This window comes from Caenorhabditis remanei, chromosome V (assembly GCF_010183535.1).
Source record: "Caenorhabditis remanei strain PX506 chromosome V, whole genome shotgun sequence".
Lineage (NCBI taxonomy): Eukaryota > Metazoa > Nematoda > Chromadorea > Rhabditida > Rhabditidae > Caenorhabditis > Caenorhabditis remanei.
In genome coordinates this window covers 9075241-9087513 of record NC_071332.1, presented here as the reverse complement: position 1 = coordinate 9087513, position 12273 = coordinate 9075241, and the positions used below count along the sequence as shown (strand labels likewise).

General features: G+C 39.2%; 5 protein-coding genes across 5 annotated transcripts; 2 read left to right on the top strand and 3 right to left on the bottom strand.

Annotated features, from left to right (window-relative positions):
• Positions 1 to 3618: 3618 nt before the first annotated feature.
• Positions 3619 to 5255, bottom strand: GCK72_018391 (uncharacterized protein; the record flags this gene model as incomplete). The annotated part of the gene is made up of 4 exons (XM_003114487.2): positions 3619 to 4193; positions 4391 to 4544; positions 4592 to 4739; positions 4789 to 5255. 4 exons carry the CDS (start codon positions 5253 to 5255, stop codon positions 3619 to 3621), a joined length of 1344 nt encoding a protein of 447 aa, XP_003114535.2.
• Positions 5256 to 5917: 662 nt separating this feature from the next.
• On the top strand, positions 5918 to 7671 carry GCK72_018390 (uncharacterized protein; the record flags this gene model as incomplete). The annotated part of the gene is made up of 6 exons (XM_003114012.2): positions 5918 to 5975; positions 6754 to 6863; positions 6944 to 7101; positions 7149 to 7291; positions 7337 to 7455; positions 7504 to 7671. 6 exons carry the CDS (start codon positions 5918 to 5920, stop codon positions 7669 to 7671), a joined length of 756 nt encoding a protein of 251 aa, XP_003114060.1.
• A 135-nt stretch (positions 7672 to 7806) lies between these two features.
• On the bottom strand, positions 7807 to 10235 carry GCK72_018389 (uncharacterized protein; the record flags this gene model as incomplete). The annotated part of the gene is made up of 10 exons (XM_053732529.1): positions 7807 to 8096; positions 8145 to 8233; positions 8279 to 8556; positions 8604 to 8756; positions 8807 to 8989; positions 9037 to 9183; positions 9541 to 9630; positions 9717 to 9871; positions 9919 to 10053; positions 10103 to 10235. The coding sequence occupies 10 exons, from the start codon at positions 10233 to 10235 to the stop codon at positions 7807 to 7809; spliced, it is 1653 nt and encodes a 550-aa protein (XP_053581442.1).
• A 488-nt stretch (positions 10236 to 10723) lies between these two features.
• GCK72_018388 (uncharacterized protein) lies at positions 10724 to 11155 on the top strand (the record flags this gene model as incomplete). Its single annotated transcript, XM_003113912.2, has 2 exons — positions 10724 to 10925; positions 10977 to 11155. 2 exons carry the CDS (start codon positions 10724 to 10726, stop codon positions 11153 to 11155), a joined length of 381 nt encoding a protein of 126 aa, XP_003113960.1.
• A 162-nt stretch (positions 11156 to 11317) lies between these two features.
• Positions 11318 to 11615, bottom strand: GCK72_018387 (uncharacterized protein; the record flags this gene model as incomplete). The annotated part of the gene is made up of 2 exons (XM_053732528.1): positions 11318 to 11434; positions 11478 to 11615. 2 exons carry the CDS (start codon positions 11613 to 11615, stop codon positions 11318 to 11320), a joined length of 255 nt encoding a protein of 84 aa, XP_053581441.1.
• Between the last annotated feature and the right edge of the window lie 658 nt (positions 11616 to 12273).

The following is a 12273-nucleotide window of genomic DNA, read 5'->3' as shown; positions in this document are numbered from 1 at the left end:
CTCTTTCTCTTGACATACTGAAAATCATTTCTATCAAAAGTTTGTTGTTAATATTTAAAACTTACATAACCGATGTTTGTGAGCAATCTCAGGAACATGATTTGGATGAAGCATACCGTACCATGACATTCCTTTCAATTGTTCTTTTGTATATCCTAGATGGTGAGTTGCCCTGAAATTGTTTCGAAATTTGAAGTGAAACCTCTAAACTTATAGCTTACATTAAATCAGAATCCTTGAACTTCATATCCAAATAGTGCTGAGTACAGAATACATGCGTGTTTCCAGTTGACATTCCTTCTGCATTTTCTGGATTGATTAGTGGTTGACAGTAAGCAGAAAAAACTGGTTGATCACAGTCGGGTTGTGAGTTCTGAGCATTCAATTGTTGATAGAATTCTGCTGGTTGAATGTATCTCCCTTGAAATAACACAAACTGAAACGATGTTTTTTATTGGAAATACGTTCCCAGATTACTCACTTTATGGTAATGCAATTGTCGTTTTGCAGTTCTTGCCAAATTTAGTCGACAGATAAACACTCGTTCTTCTGGAAAACTTGCTGCTCCAGGCGGTCCACTAGCCAACTCTGCTTGAACTGCTCCATGATCCTTCAGATCCACCAAATCATAAATTGTATCTCCCTGACACATTATTTCTTCCACTGAATGTCCCAAATACTCGCTTGCATTATCTGATACGTGGAGAATCTTCCCACTTCTGGTGACCATCAACATGAATCCACGTAATGCTTTGCAGATATCAATTCCACGTGGCATTGGAGGTGTCATTTGCATCTGCATCATCTGCATTTGAGGTTGGAGAATCGTCTGTTGATATCGATGTTTTCGAATAAATATACATCCCAGAGAAAGCACTTGTAACTGGAAAAGTCGGTCTTTTATGAGATCGGACAGAGGCAGAAGATCTCGAATCTTTTGAATTTCCGCATTGATTTGATCCCTTCGTAGTTTAGATGCTCCACGAGTTGACCTAGAAATGTATGGGATAATGTTTGTATAGACTGTGACGCAATATGTTAATTTCTTGGCGCACGGAATATGTGTGAGAGGAGGCAAAAGTAGGGAGGAGACTGTTTACTTTTATATTCATAGAAGAATGTTCCGAATTGAAAGAATAAGAGGTTTGGAACTTTTTGTGAGAACGGCATGAAACTGAGATTTCACAACCGGAATGGATGAATTCTGGATTCTTTCCAGAAGGTTTGAATGATCATCTTCTCCGGAGTTTTAAAAATTTCTGGATTTGTTGAGCAATCTATCTTCCATCCTATCCAGTCAAAAAAAATACTAAATATGAATCTGACATTGACGTTAAAAGAATTGCTCAGTCTTACTACATGGGCAATTCTTGAGCCTAACAAGCTTCAATAGTTGTTCTAACTACAGTAACCCATCCCCGAGAAAGGATGAAATCATGTGAGAGCAGAAATAAATTTTGAATTTCACTGATTATCTTTTTATAGATAACCGTTTCTAAACTCATTTATTTGCACAATTGTGACGCAATATGTAAATTTCTTCTCTTTTCGCGCACTCATGCACCATCACTATGAACTCTTCAATTTCTCTTTCCCATTCTTTACCGTTCATTCTTTATATGCAAAACCTATTTACTTTTGAATATACAGACTCTCGGATATTCACCTTATTTCGTTTCGTCAAACATGTGACGTCAAAGCGTCCGCGCGGAAAAAGAAACGGAGAGGAGCTGTGTTCCGCGCGGAAAGAAAAATACTTTGAAGTGAAAGGAGTTGGTCAAACTTAGAACATGATGACCCCCTTCATAACGGGGAAGAAAAATGGAAAGCAGTTTGTTTGCTTTAAAACTAGTTAAGTTTCGAAAGAAAGTGTAAGATATCCGGGAGAAAAATGAACTTTTGATGAAGTACAGTAACCTGATTCTAGAAGGAAAACGATGTGAGAAAGAATGAGGGAAGAGAAAATGAAACAGACTTCTTGGAAAGAAGAAAACTGGTGGTTCAAAAGGGGAAGATGATTAAGGTATCCAGATGAATTCTCAAAAAACAACAGTAAAAATTGAGAATAATGAAAAGTAATTCCCAACGCTACAGAAAAACAACTCCCCAGTTCAAAGAGAAAAGTAGATATGATAAAGAAGTGGATAAGAAGTGGAAAGAAGACCAATCAACCAATTATAAACATGAACTGTTCCAGGCTGTATCCTATTCTTTTCAATCTAAAAATTTTTAGGTCGAGTTTATATTTCTGATTTAAACAACTTTAGGAATTGCTTCTATTCTAGAAGACAACATCCGAGCTCTAGGTTCTAGGTTATGAGAAACTTCAAATTATTATATGTTATTATGAAATCAAAATAAGAAATGTTTCGAAACTTTATGAATCATTTAGAAAACTGAGAAAAAGTCCAGAAAATTTAGAATCGTAATGTCAGAATCAGAAAGAGATGCGAAAAGAGTCAAAAGAATACCAAGAGATTATGAATATGGAATGCAGGCAAATAGGAAATGAAATCAAAATTCAGAATATAAAAAAAATACTCAAGCCAGCAACACATACATTTTCAGACTAACCTTTGCTGACCACTGGTCAAGTTACTGCCAGAAGAAGTTCCTGCTGGAGACATTCCCATTGTATTATTGTGATTAGGTACATTAATTGAGTTATTGTTAAGTGTTGAACCACTGCTGCCAACCGATGATCCTATATGATAGGCACAATGTTGCAGCTGAAGAGCTTGTTGAGCTCCGCCTCCTCCTCCGGTTGTTCCGGAAGAGAAGGACGAAGCATGTAGTGGAGCCGACGTCGTGCTCATCTCTTTTCTTCACGGAGCTCGTCGTGCAGCCACGCAGACTATGCGATATGTGCGGGAACTATTCGCAGGCGATCTTCGTGAGGTCACGCCCTGACCCCCACCCTTCTTCATTCCCTCCCGAACTCCGCGCGGACACCGCGTGTTACGTCACCGACTGTCTCCGCCCCGCCTAGAAAAGGAAAGCACCCTAAAGGTGAAATGGACAGTAATCCACTGTACTTGAGAGAGCCATGGCCGCGACCGCGACTGGCGCGTCCATTGTTTGCTCCTCGCCCTCTTACTTTCATTTACTCTCTCCGGATTTCAATTTCACCCACTCTCTCTTTCTCAACTATTTCAATTTTTCTTGTACGTTAAGGAAGTTACGGGAAGTACCACCACCTTTCCCATATACTGACCACTGTCTCGATACGCACTCTTTTGTTTATCAACACGGAGGTGAGGAAAACCGCTAGCTAAGCGGCGGTGCCAGCATGTTGCAACAGGTAGCAAGAGTAAGTGTAAACGGAGGATCACTGAATGTGTACTTTTCCTTTTTCCGCTTTTGACCTTACTCGGAAATTGAGTTCTTTTTGAGCTGGTTGAGATGATCAGGAAATGGAGATGAGTCTGGCTGGAACTTTGATATGATACGTCATCTGAAAGTACAAGTCTACCTACCGGATGAGATGATCTCAACTCATCTCCCCTTTTATTAAATTTGTGAAATAAAAATCGTTTTGTTAACAAAGAGTTTATTCAACACATTTCAGATCAACATAGGAGGGGAACTCTTAAAACTCCTTGTGATCTACTTGCACTCTCATGCATGCATTTGTCCGTTTCCATTATCATAGGTCATTGATGGAGTATAGACAATTGTAGTTTGCATGTTTTGAGGCAACTGAAGCATTCCAGGAGCGAATCCGATTCCAGGATACATGGGTGGTGCAGGAGCTTGAAGATGTTGAGGATGCTGGGGATGCTGATGATGTTGAGGCTGATGAACTGGAACTTGATGGGGAATTGGAACAAGAGCTGGCTGTTGAGTGATCGGAACTGCTGGGATAGTATGATCAATTGGTCTGTTGGGGGGAGTTGGTGGAGGCGGTGACTTCTTCTCTCCGGTATTCATGAGCAGAGGCTGATTCTGAGTGGCAACGAAGACTTTGTTGGCGGTCGCCTTGGCTGCAGTCGGATGTGGTTTACGTGTGATCCACATGCTAATGGCGAATCTTCCGGAAGCGGTGATGAACAGAGGGATGAGCATGAAGAGACTGAGGAAGAGACGGATCAGGTCAAAAGTTAGAAGTTGTTTCGATTGGGCGGTGTAGTAGATCTTCTTTTGAGCATCCGAGTCCCAGAGGAATGGAGTGAACAATTCAGTAATCTTGACATCTGGAATAAAAGAAGCAGTATAATTTAAGCAATTTCTTAGTTTTTCAAAAGAAAATATCGTTTGTAATTACTAGTTGAAACAGCAGTAATATCCCACTTTGAATGGAAAGCATAACATTAGAGATTCTCAGAAGTTCTTACTCTCATATGTGATAATCAGCCAGGGAAATAATTCTGACTAGTTTTCAGAAACTCACAGATCTCAAACCACTGTGGAATGTTCATTACAACCACAGCCAATGCTCCGAATCCGAGGCGAGTTCTCGCATCATCAACCACCGGATCACCAGTTACAACAGAAACATTTGTACCCGTAGGTGGTTTTGTACACAGAAAACCGACACAAAGACACTGCAAGTTTCGGTTTTAGCTATGACTAATTCACTGTACTTTCATACCACAAGAAGCTCAGCAATAATTCCAATGGTACAGATGATGTAGACGAAGAAAAGAGAAGCGGCTGGGAGTTGGTTCCATTGGTATGAGATGAAATGGTAGGAGCCAGAGATCAAAGCCGAGAAGAAGAGAACAGCAGTGTAGGAGACCCTGGGAAATTAGATTCAGAACTATTGAAAGTTAAATAATATTCGTTTACCATGATTCACGAGGATTGAAGTTTTGTCTTTTTCTCGCAATGACCATTAGAGCAGCTAGAAAAACAACAGATCCGATACTTGTACAGACAACGGCAGTGGTGTAAAGCCAGTTGAAAAACATTAGAAACACCATGTACCACCATCCATAAGCACCCAGAAAGGTACTGTAGACAGCCAGAGCCACTTTGAAAACAGATGAAAGTCCGAGTGGAATGTAGACAACGGTCAGGAAAACTTTGGTGACGTCATACTTCATTTTGAAGCAAAGGAGCATGAAAACAAGGATGATCGCCACTTCCACCGCTCCGATTCCAGCACCAAATGGGCCTCCATAGAACGCTTTTTTGGTGTAGAGCTCATCGGGGAAGGCGCACTTAACTGTAGTCTTCTTCTTTACAGTTGTTGAATTACAGTAAAGAGTTGTGAGAAGAGGAAGACCTGGAACGGGGTCCAGGTCCATTGACATGATTGGAAAGAAAGCTCACTCGACGAGAGTTGGGAGCAGATGAGAATGAAAATAAGTTATTTGGAGTCGCTTTTTCTAATCGAAAACGAGAAAATGAACAGGTGCAAACCCAGGTTGTCATGGTGATTGGAATGAAGTTTCAGCTGTTTTTGTGTGCATGTCTTGTGATTGAAAGTGGATGTTAAAGTGGAATGGCAACAAGGAATGAGAGATTAGGATGGAGATGTTTGTAGTTGGTGAACAAAACATGAAAATGGGAACTTTAAACCGAAATTATAGCTCCAGACAAACCGAACAACTTTGGTGACTATTTGAATGTATCAAGAGATGCAGCCTAGAAAACCAACTTTCTCGTGAAGGCCCCATTGAATCTATTACTACTCAAGTAAACAGCCCTTGTGTCATTGCTCCCTTGTCCATCACCAATCAAATAAAGTCTGTTACACATACCATAAACATGCAAACCTTTGTATTAAAAGGGGTTTCCCCGCCTCTCATCTCGAAATAGAAACCATCATTGCGATCATATCAATACACACAAAAACACGACGCAGATTGTTAGACGGATGGCATTGATAACAAAAATAGTCTCAATATAAAAGTTGACCGTGTGGGAAGAGAAGAGAAGACATTCATATCACTTCATCTGACGAGAAGAAATAATGCAAGCAAATTACGATTTCGCTGACAGACGCATTCTTGTCACTGGAGCCAGTCAAGGTGAGGACTTGTTTATATGCAAGAATGAGGAAGAACTTTTGATATCGAACGTTTTCCTCGTTCTGAAATTGATGAGTTGGAACTATGTAGGTACAGTAGGACGCATTTCTGACTGTGAGTTCCATGTTATCGCAAGGTGGAAAACACGAGAGGAATTTACTTTATTGAAAGTTCATGAGAATATCTAGGCAAACTTTAAACATTACTTGTAAGCTTTTGCATGACTAACCAGCAGTAAACCAGTGTAACATTGATATTTTATCTAGCTTTCAGAATTCTGACCCTTTATTTTCAAACTATATTTGAAAGAAACTTTATCGAGATCACCTTCCAGTCTGATTCATCAAAATCATGTTCTTGATATCCTAATGAAAAAATGCGAAAGAATTCCAATTCTAAAAAACGGGTTTGACCACAATTTTCATGTCGATTGCATTCCGAACCTTTCAAACCACTACTAAAGAATCATACCACTTTCTCATTTTTCTGATAACTTCCGGCGAAGAAAATGAGATTCAAACTAAGCGAAACTTTGATTTGTGATAACATGATAACACTATTCTTTAGTCACAAGTTTTATCAATTTTATGTCATTCCTCCTCGTCCTCTTTCTGATTTCGATCAAAGTTATCAGTTGGACTAGAAAATGTTTCTCGTGTTTCAATGGAATCTGAATTCACAGGAAACGGAACGTAGGAGAAAAACTACATATCTGAGAAGATATAAATAGCCCTTTCTGGCCGATTGTAGATCAGACATCACATTATCAAATTTGCAGGAATCGGAAAAGAAATCTGTCTATCTTTGGCCAAATCTGGAGCGCAAGTGATCGCATTCGCAAGAAATGAAGCGAACTTGTTGAGTCTCGTCAAGGAAACAACTTCATTGGTAGGTTGAATTATAGTTTAGGTCATCCAGCATCCAGTCAGAATGATGTGAATAGTAAGTAACAAAAGTGTTATTTTCAGAGACACACAATCATTCCAATTGTTGGAGACGTCAGTGCCAACGAAGAAGTTCTTTTCAAACTCATTGTTCCATATTTCCCTATTCACGGACTTGTGAATAATGCTGGAATTGCAACGAATCATGCTATTGGACAAATCACACAACAATCTATTGATAGGTAATAGTTTCTAAATATGAACTAAACTTTTCAATTTTTTGTTCTAGAACTTTTGCCGTGAATGTTCGTGGACCAATCCTCATCGCTCAACTTGTCGCCAGAAACTTTGTCGACAGACAAATCAAAGGATCCATTGTAAATATCTCATCTCAAGCTGCGATCCGTCCATTGGATAACCACACTGTTTACTGTAAGTGAAGATCTCCCCAGAAATAATTTAATTTCTGGTGTTTAGGCGCTTCGAAAGCAGCTCTCGATATGGTTACTCGATGCTTGGCAAACGAATTGGGATCACAGAATATTCGAGTTAATAGTGTCAATCCAACTGTCGTGATGACTGATATGGGAAGAGATGTACATGAACCCTTTCTCACTTTTTCATTTCAATCATCTTTATTTCAGAACTGGAGTGACCCTGAAAAGAAGAAGAAGATGCTCGATAGAATGCCAATCAAAAGATTCGCTGAAGTTGATGAAGTGGTCAATGCTGTTCTCTTCTTGCTCTCAGATAATGCATCAATGACAACTGGATCCGCTTTGCCTGTTGACGGTGGATTCTCGAACAACTAAACCTTTGAAATTGTGTATATAGAATTATAAAATCAGGCAATTGAAATTAAAACAAATAATAAATACATTTATATTCGACAAGCTTTTGTGTACATATTGAATTCCGAAAGAAACAAAAAAATAATTATTATATATTTAATGTTTTGAATCTTTCCTAAACAATTTTTCGAAGAATCCCTTTTTCTTCGGTGAACTAGAACTGGAACGTGTTTCTGATGGTTTCGAAGATTGGGAAGGCGGTTCCACGTCGACAGAGTTTTCAGCTTCATAGAGAATCTTTTTGAAAGTCTCTTCATCCAGAGATTTGTCATCATCGTCATCTTCTACTTCACCCGCCTCTTTTTCATTTCGCCTATCCCAAAAACCGCCGATCTCCTTTGTGATTTTATCATTCCACTGCATTGCGTCGAGCGATTTTTGACGAGCTAGAAACATGCATCTTCATTACTTTCATACGGAACACCGAAACTCACAAGCTTTCATCAAAGTCCTCATCTCCGCTGCGTCGTGATCTTCTTGCCTTTTCGTTTCTGCGACACGTTTTTCTGCGTCCATCAGTAGGCTGAAAATAGTGAATTAATTCGAACTGAAAATATCAAAAACATACTTATTGATCTCATTCATTTCTTCTTTTGTCGCTTCACTGAATTCTGTATTCCCAGAAACCATTGATTCTCTGACTGATGTTTCTTCTTCTTCATTTCCAACTTGCTCAGTGTTTTTTTCGAAAACTTTCCTCCTTCTTGCTTCTATTTCTTCCCAATCTTTTGCTTCCATTTCCTCTTCTTTTAGTTCAAGTCTAGCTCGATCTTCGGCTATTCGCATCAATTCAGCCGGATTGTTTGTATTGATATATGGCCCTTCTTTGGAAGATGATGTTAACCACTGAAAAGCTTAATTAATGTGACAATTATGGAAATCAGAGTGCATACACTTCTAGGATTTCGTATAACTTCAACATCACAGTCGCGAAGTTTCGCGAGTCTTTCCTCTATTTCAGAAATACTAAGTGGTTCGACAGGAGGCGCAATGTCTTCTCGTAGCTTGGCTCGACGTTGTTCCAAATCTTCGATCGAAACAGAGGTCTAGAAAACACAAGTATTACAATTAGGCAAGTAAAAAATATCAAGCTTACATTTTCTGTTTTTTGTTGGGAAGACGAAGAGGGTTGCCTATTTTGTGTTGCTCTACTTATATTCTGGTTCTGGTTTCCATACGAACCTCGAAATGATGGTGGTGGCAACCCTTTACCCCACCAATTCTTGTTCGAACTCTGTGGTTTAGAACTGCCATATTCCGGAAGAGGTTCCGAAGTTATCTGGAAAACGAAATTATATTGTAAATTCACAGAATTGCACTGATTACTGTAGCATCTGGCTTCATTTTGGCTGCTTCAATCTTCTGATAGCAATTGTAGCAAACGATCATCGGTTGATCCGAAAGAGTTGGAATGAGGGCACGGTAACCCAAGCATTTCTTGCAGAAGGAAAGAGCGCAACTTGAACAACCGGCCTGAAGAAAAAGGAAAGTAGATTGAAAACTTATAAATATCTACTTCACGATTTAATAAAGAATATTTCGTTCGGCAATTTGTGCAGCAAACGGATGACGGCATTCTAGAAAATAATCTTTGCATTTCGCAATTAACAATGAATGAGAAAATAAATATAAGAACTGACGGACAAAAACCGGTTTATGGGAAGTTGATAATAATAGGAAAAGGTAAAATAAAAAGAACACTTTCGTTTCATTTTTCAACAATAAATACAACAAAAAATAACGACCTAACTAGAAAAACTGGGAATATGATTTCTAGAATCCTTTGCTGTAGAAAAATTGTTCAATTAATGATCGCGGAGCCCCTTTCACTTTGATACGCCCTTTCAACTCGTCGACATGAGTTGCTACCGGATGTCCGAGTTGCTCTTGGAGGTATGTACGAAGGTCCTGCTCGCATGCCTGAAAGCCATGTGAGGTTGGAAAAAGTAAATTAGAGGCTAGACGAAAAGCAGTAGAATGGAAGACGAATTACAGCTGATACTCACAAAAACGTCTCCATCTACACTTCTGACGGTCACCAATTCAACATAATCGAAATCCAGTGTCTTCTCATTCAACAAATCACGTTTTCTTTCTAAATAAAGAGGCAGAAGATGATCTGGACGACGACGGACGTAATATGGATGAGTTTTTCCGGCACCTGTGGAGCAATTTATTTTTTGAATTTAAAAGTATTACTGAACAAACCTGAGGGCGGTGTCCATCCACTTGGTGTGGGATAAGATTCGTGCTTTGGCACTTCTGGTACTACTTCAATCGGCATCAGTCTTTCTACATACGACCAATCGACAGGAATTTCTTCAACTGTAGCTAACGTGTTTGCTGTAATTTGAACGTTGAAAAAGCAGTAGCACAATAAAAATGATTTCACTTTTTTCTGGGATGGCGTATTTCCATGGATTCTCCCATAGTTTTTCAGTTTTCCTGACGGCTGAGGTGGAGAAGAATGATCGAGATGCTCCGGTAGTTCGAGAAGCAAAGCTCCGTATCGTTGAACCCAACATGCTTCTGAAATCAATAATGTTTTGTTCAATAATTTATATGAAATGCTATTTCTAAAGCTGGCAGCTGTGTAACAAAAAAATTAGCAAATCTGAAAAAATAGTGTCGATTTACGGTAAAAATAGCGCGACTACGAGACTCCGCTGTTTCACTTGGATGCAACGGGGCGCGTTTGCATTTGTATTTTAGGCCCAACAGGAAAAATTATTTTTAATTTCTTTTCTTTTTTTCTGCTTTTTCCCGGTTTTTTTAGCGATTTCCTGCTGAAATTGCGCCTTTACTTGAACGATACTTCTATCTTTCGGCTTTTACGTTATTAGATCGTGTTTTTGTCAGAAAAATGAATGGAATTAGGTGAAAAACGGTCAGAAATTTGTTTCCGTTTTGTTATTGAATGCGGGCGTACCTTCATATCGACACGTTTTAAGCTTGACATTTCTTCTTCCTAAATTTTCATTTTCTATCGAGACTGAATGTTTTTTCAGGTAAAATGTCCGACGCTCTCGTGTGGCAAGTCATCCGCAACAACAACGCTTTCCTCAGAACCCAGCGTGGAATCGGAAAGAGATTCTCCACTGAGAAGTTCAACCTCAAGAAGGTGAACAGTCCAAAGTACAGTGGACTTGCTAACAAGCACGCCCTCGACGTCAGCGCCGGAGCCAAGGGAGTCGTTGTCTCCACCAAGAACGAGAGTAAGTTTTCAATTCCATTTTACTTTTGTTTCCACAACTCTTCACTTTCAGAGGGAAGACCAGCCAAGGCCGTCACCACCTCTACCTTGAGCAAGACCCCAGTCTCCTCTGTCCGCTCTTTGGCTAAGAACTCTGGATTCAGCAAGTTCCAAAAGCTTGCTCAACGTCGTGCCGCCGCTATCGTCCGCTCCCAGGTCAAGAAGGCTAAGGTCCCAAAGACTGATGCTTAAATAACGTTTGTCACGTTACTGTTATAAATAAAAGCGTTAAAGCTGGTCTGTTGTGTTTAAAAGTTTATTTTAAGAAAAATCATGAAGTAGAAGTTTTATTCATGACGCACTCGATCCATTTACGCTGAAAATACATTTGTACTTTTGGCTGAAGCTTTTGTTTCAGACCTTGTCGTCATCGGTAGCATTTTCCTCCAAATAGAAGTCTATATCCGCCTTCATAGAGTCAATCTCTGTTTTCTTGGCTCGTTTATTCGACTTTGCTAGTTGAATCATTGACTGAAAGTATATGGTTTCTACGAATTTTAAAAAGAAAGCCTACCGAATGCTCTTGAATCACATTTTGAACTCCATCTATTGTTGCTTGCGAGATTTCACAACTCAAAAGGGTTTGTATTGGAAAACCTGTATCTCCCAAACAGGATGTTAGAAGTAAAATCGACAAAAACAGGGAAAACATTGTGAGGGAAACCGAAACGCAAAATTGAATGAAAAGTATCGATGAGAGATTGACGATATTTTGCGGGTTTGTTAAACCATCAGCGAAACGAGGTCTAGTTAAAACAGTTCTCTGACATAATCCAACTCGTACTAATGCGTGTGATGCGGAAAGACATTTAATGACGTTCAGCAAACCCCCCAGTTGACTTCATGATTTCCGGATAAAAATATTATAATTTGATTGGACTCGCAGCTGTGGCTCATTCGTAAAAAAGAACATATGGCCTGTGAGAAAATCTGGAGATGTTCTCAGGACAATGACTGAATACCATGTTTTCATATTGGATCACGTTTGGCCATAGAGAAGGCTGCGAAAATGCTGACTGCGATATGTAAAACAAAGAGTTCGTATTCTCCAAATTCATTAAATTTTAATTTTTCATGAAATAAGTTGAAATTCATATAAGAACTTGCATTGTTATTTATTTTCTCTGTATTTAGGAAAAAATTAATTTGTCAGACGACCGAGTTGGATTTCGACAACTCTCTGTGTGGAAATAGGTTTGACAGGATCTGAAAAAATGTTATATGATTACAAAGAATGGAATATTGTTTTTATTAATGCGAATTCTGTTGTGTGTGTAGGAGAGTATGTCAGATAGCTCTCCTTTCATCAT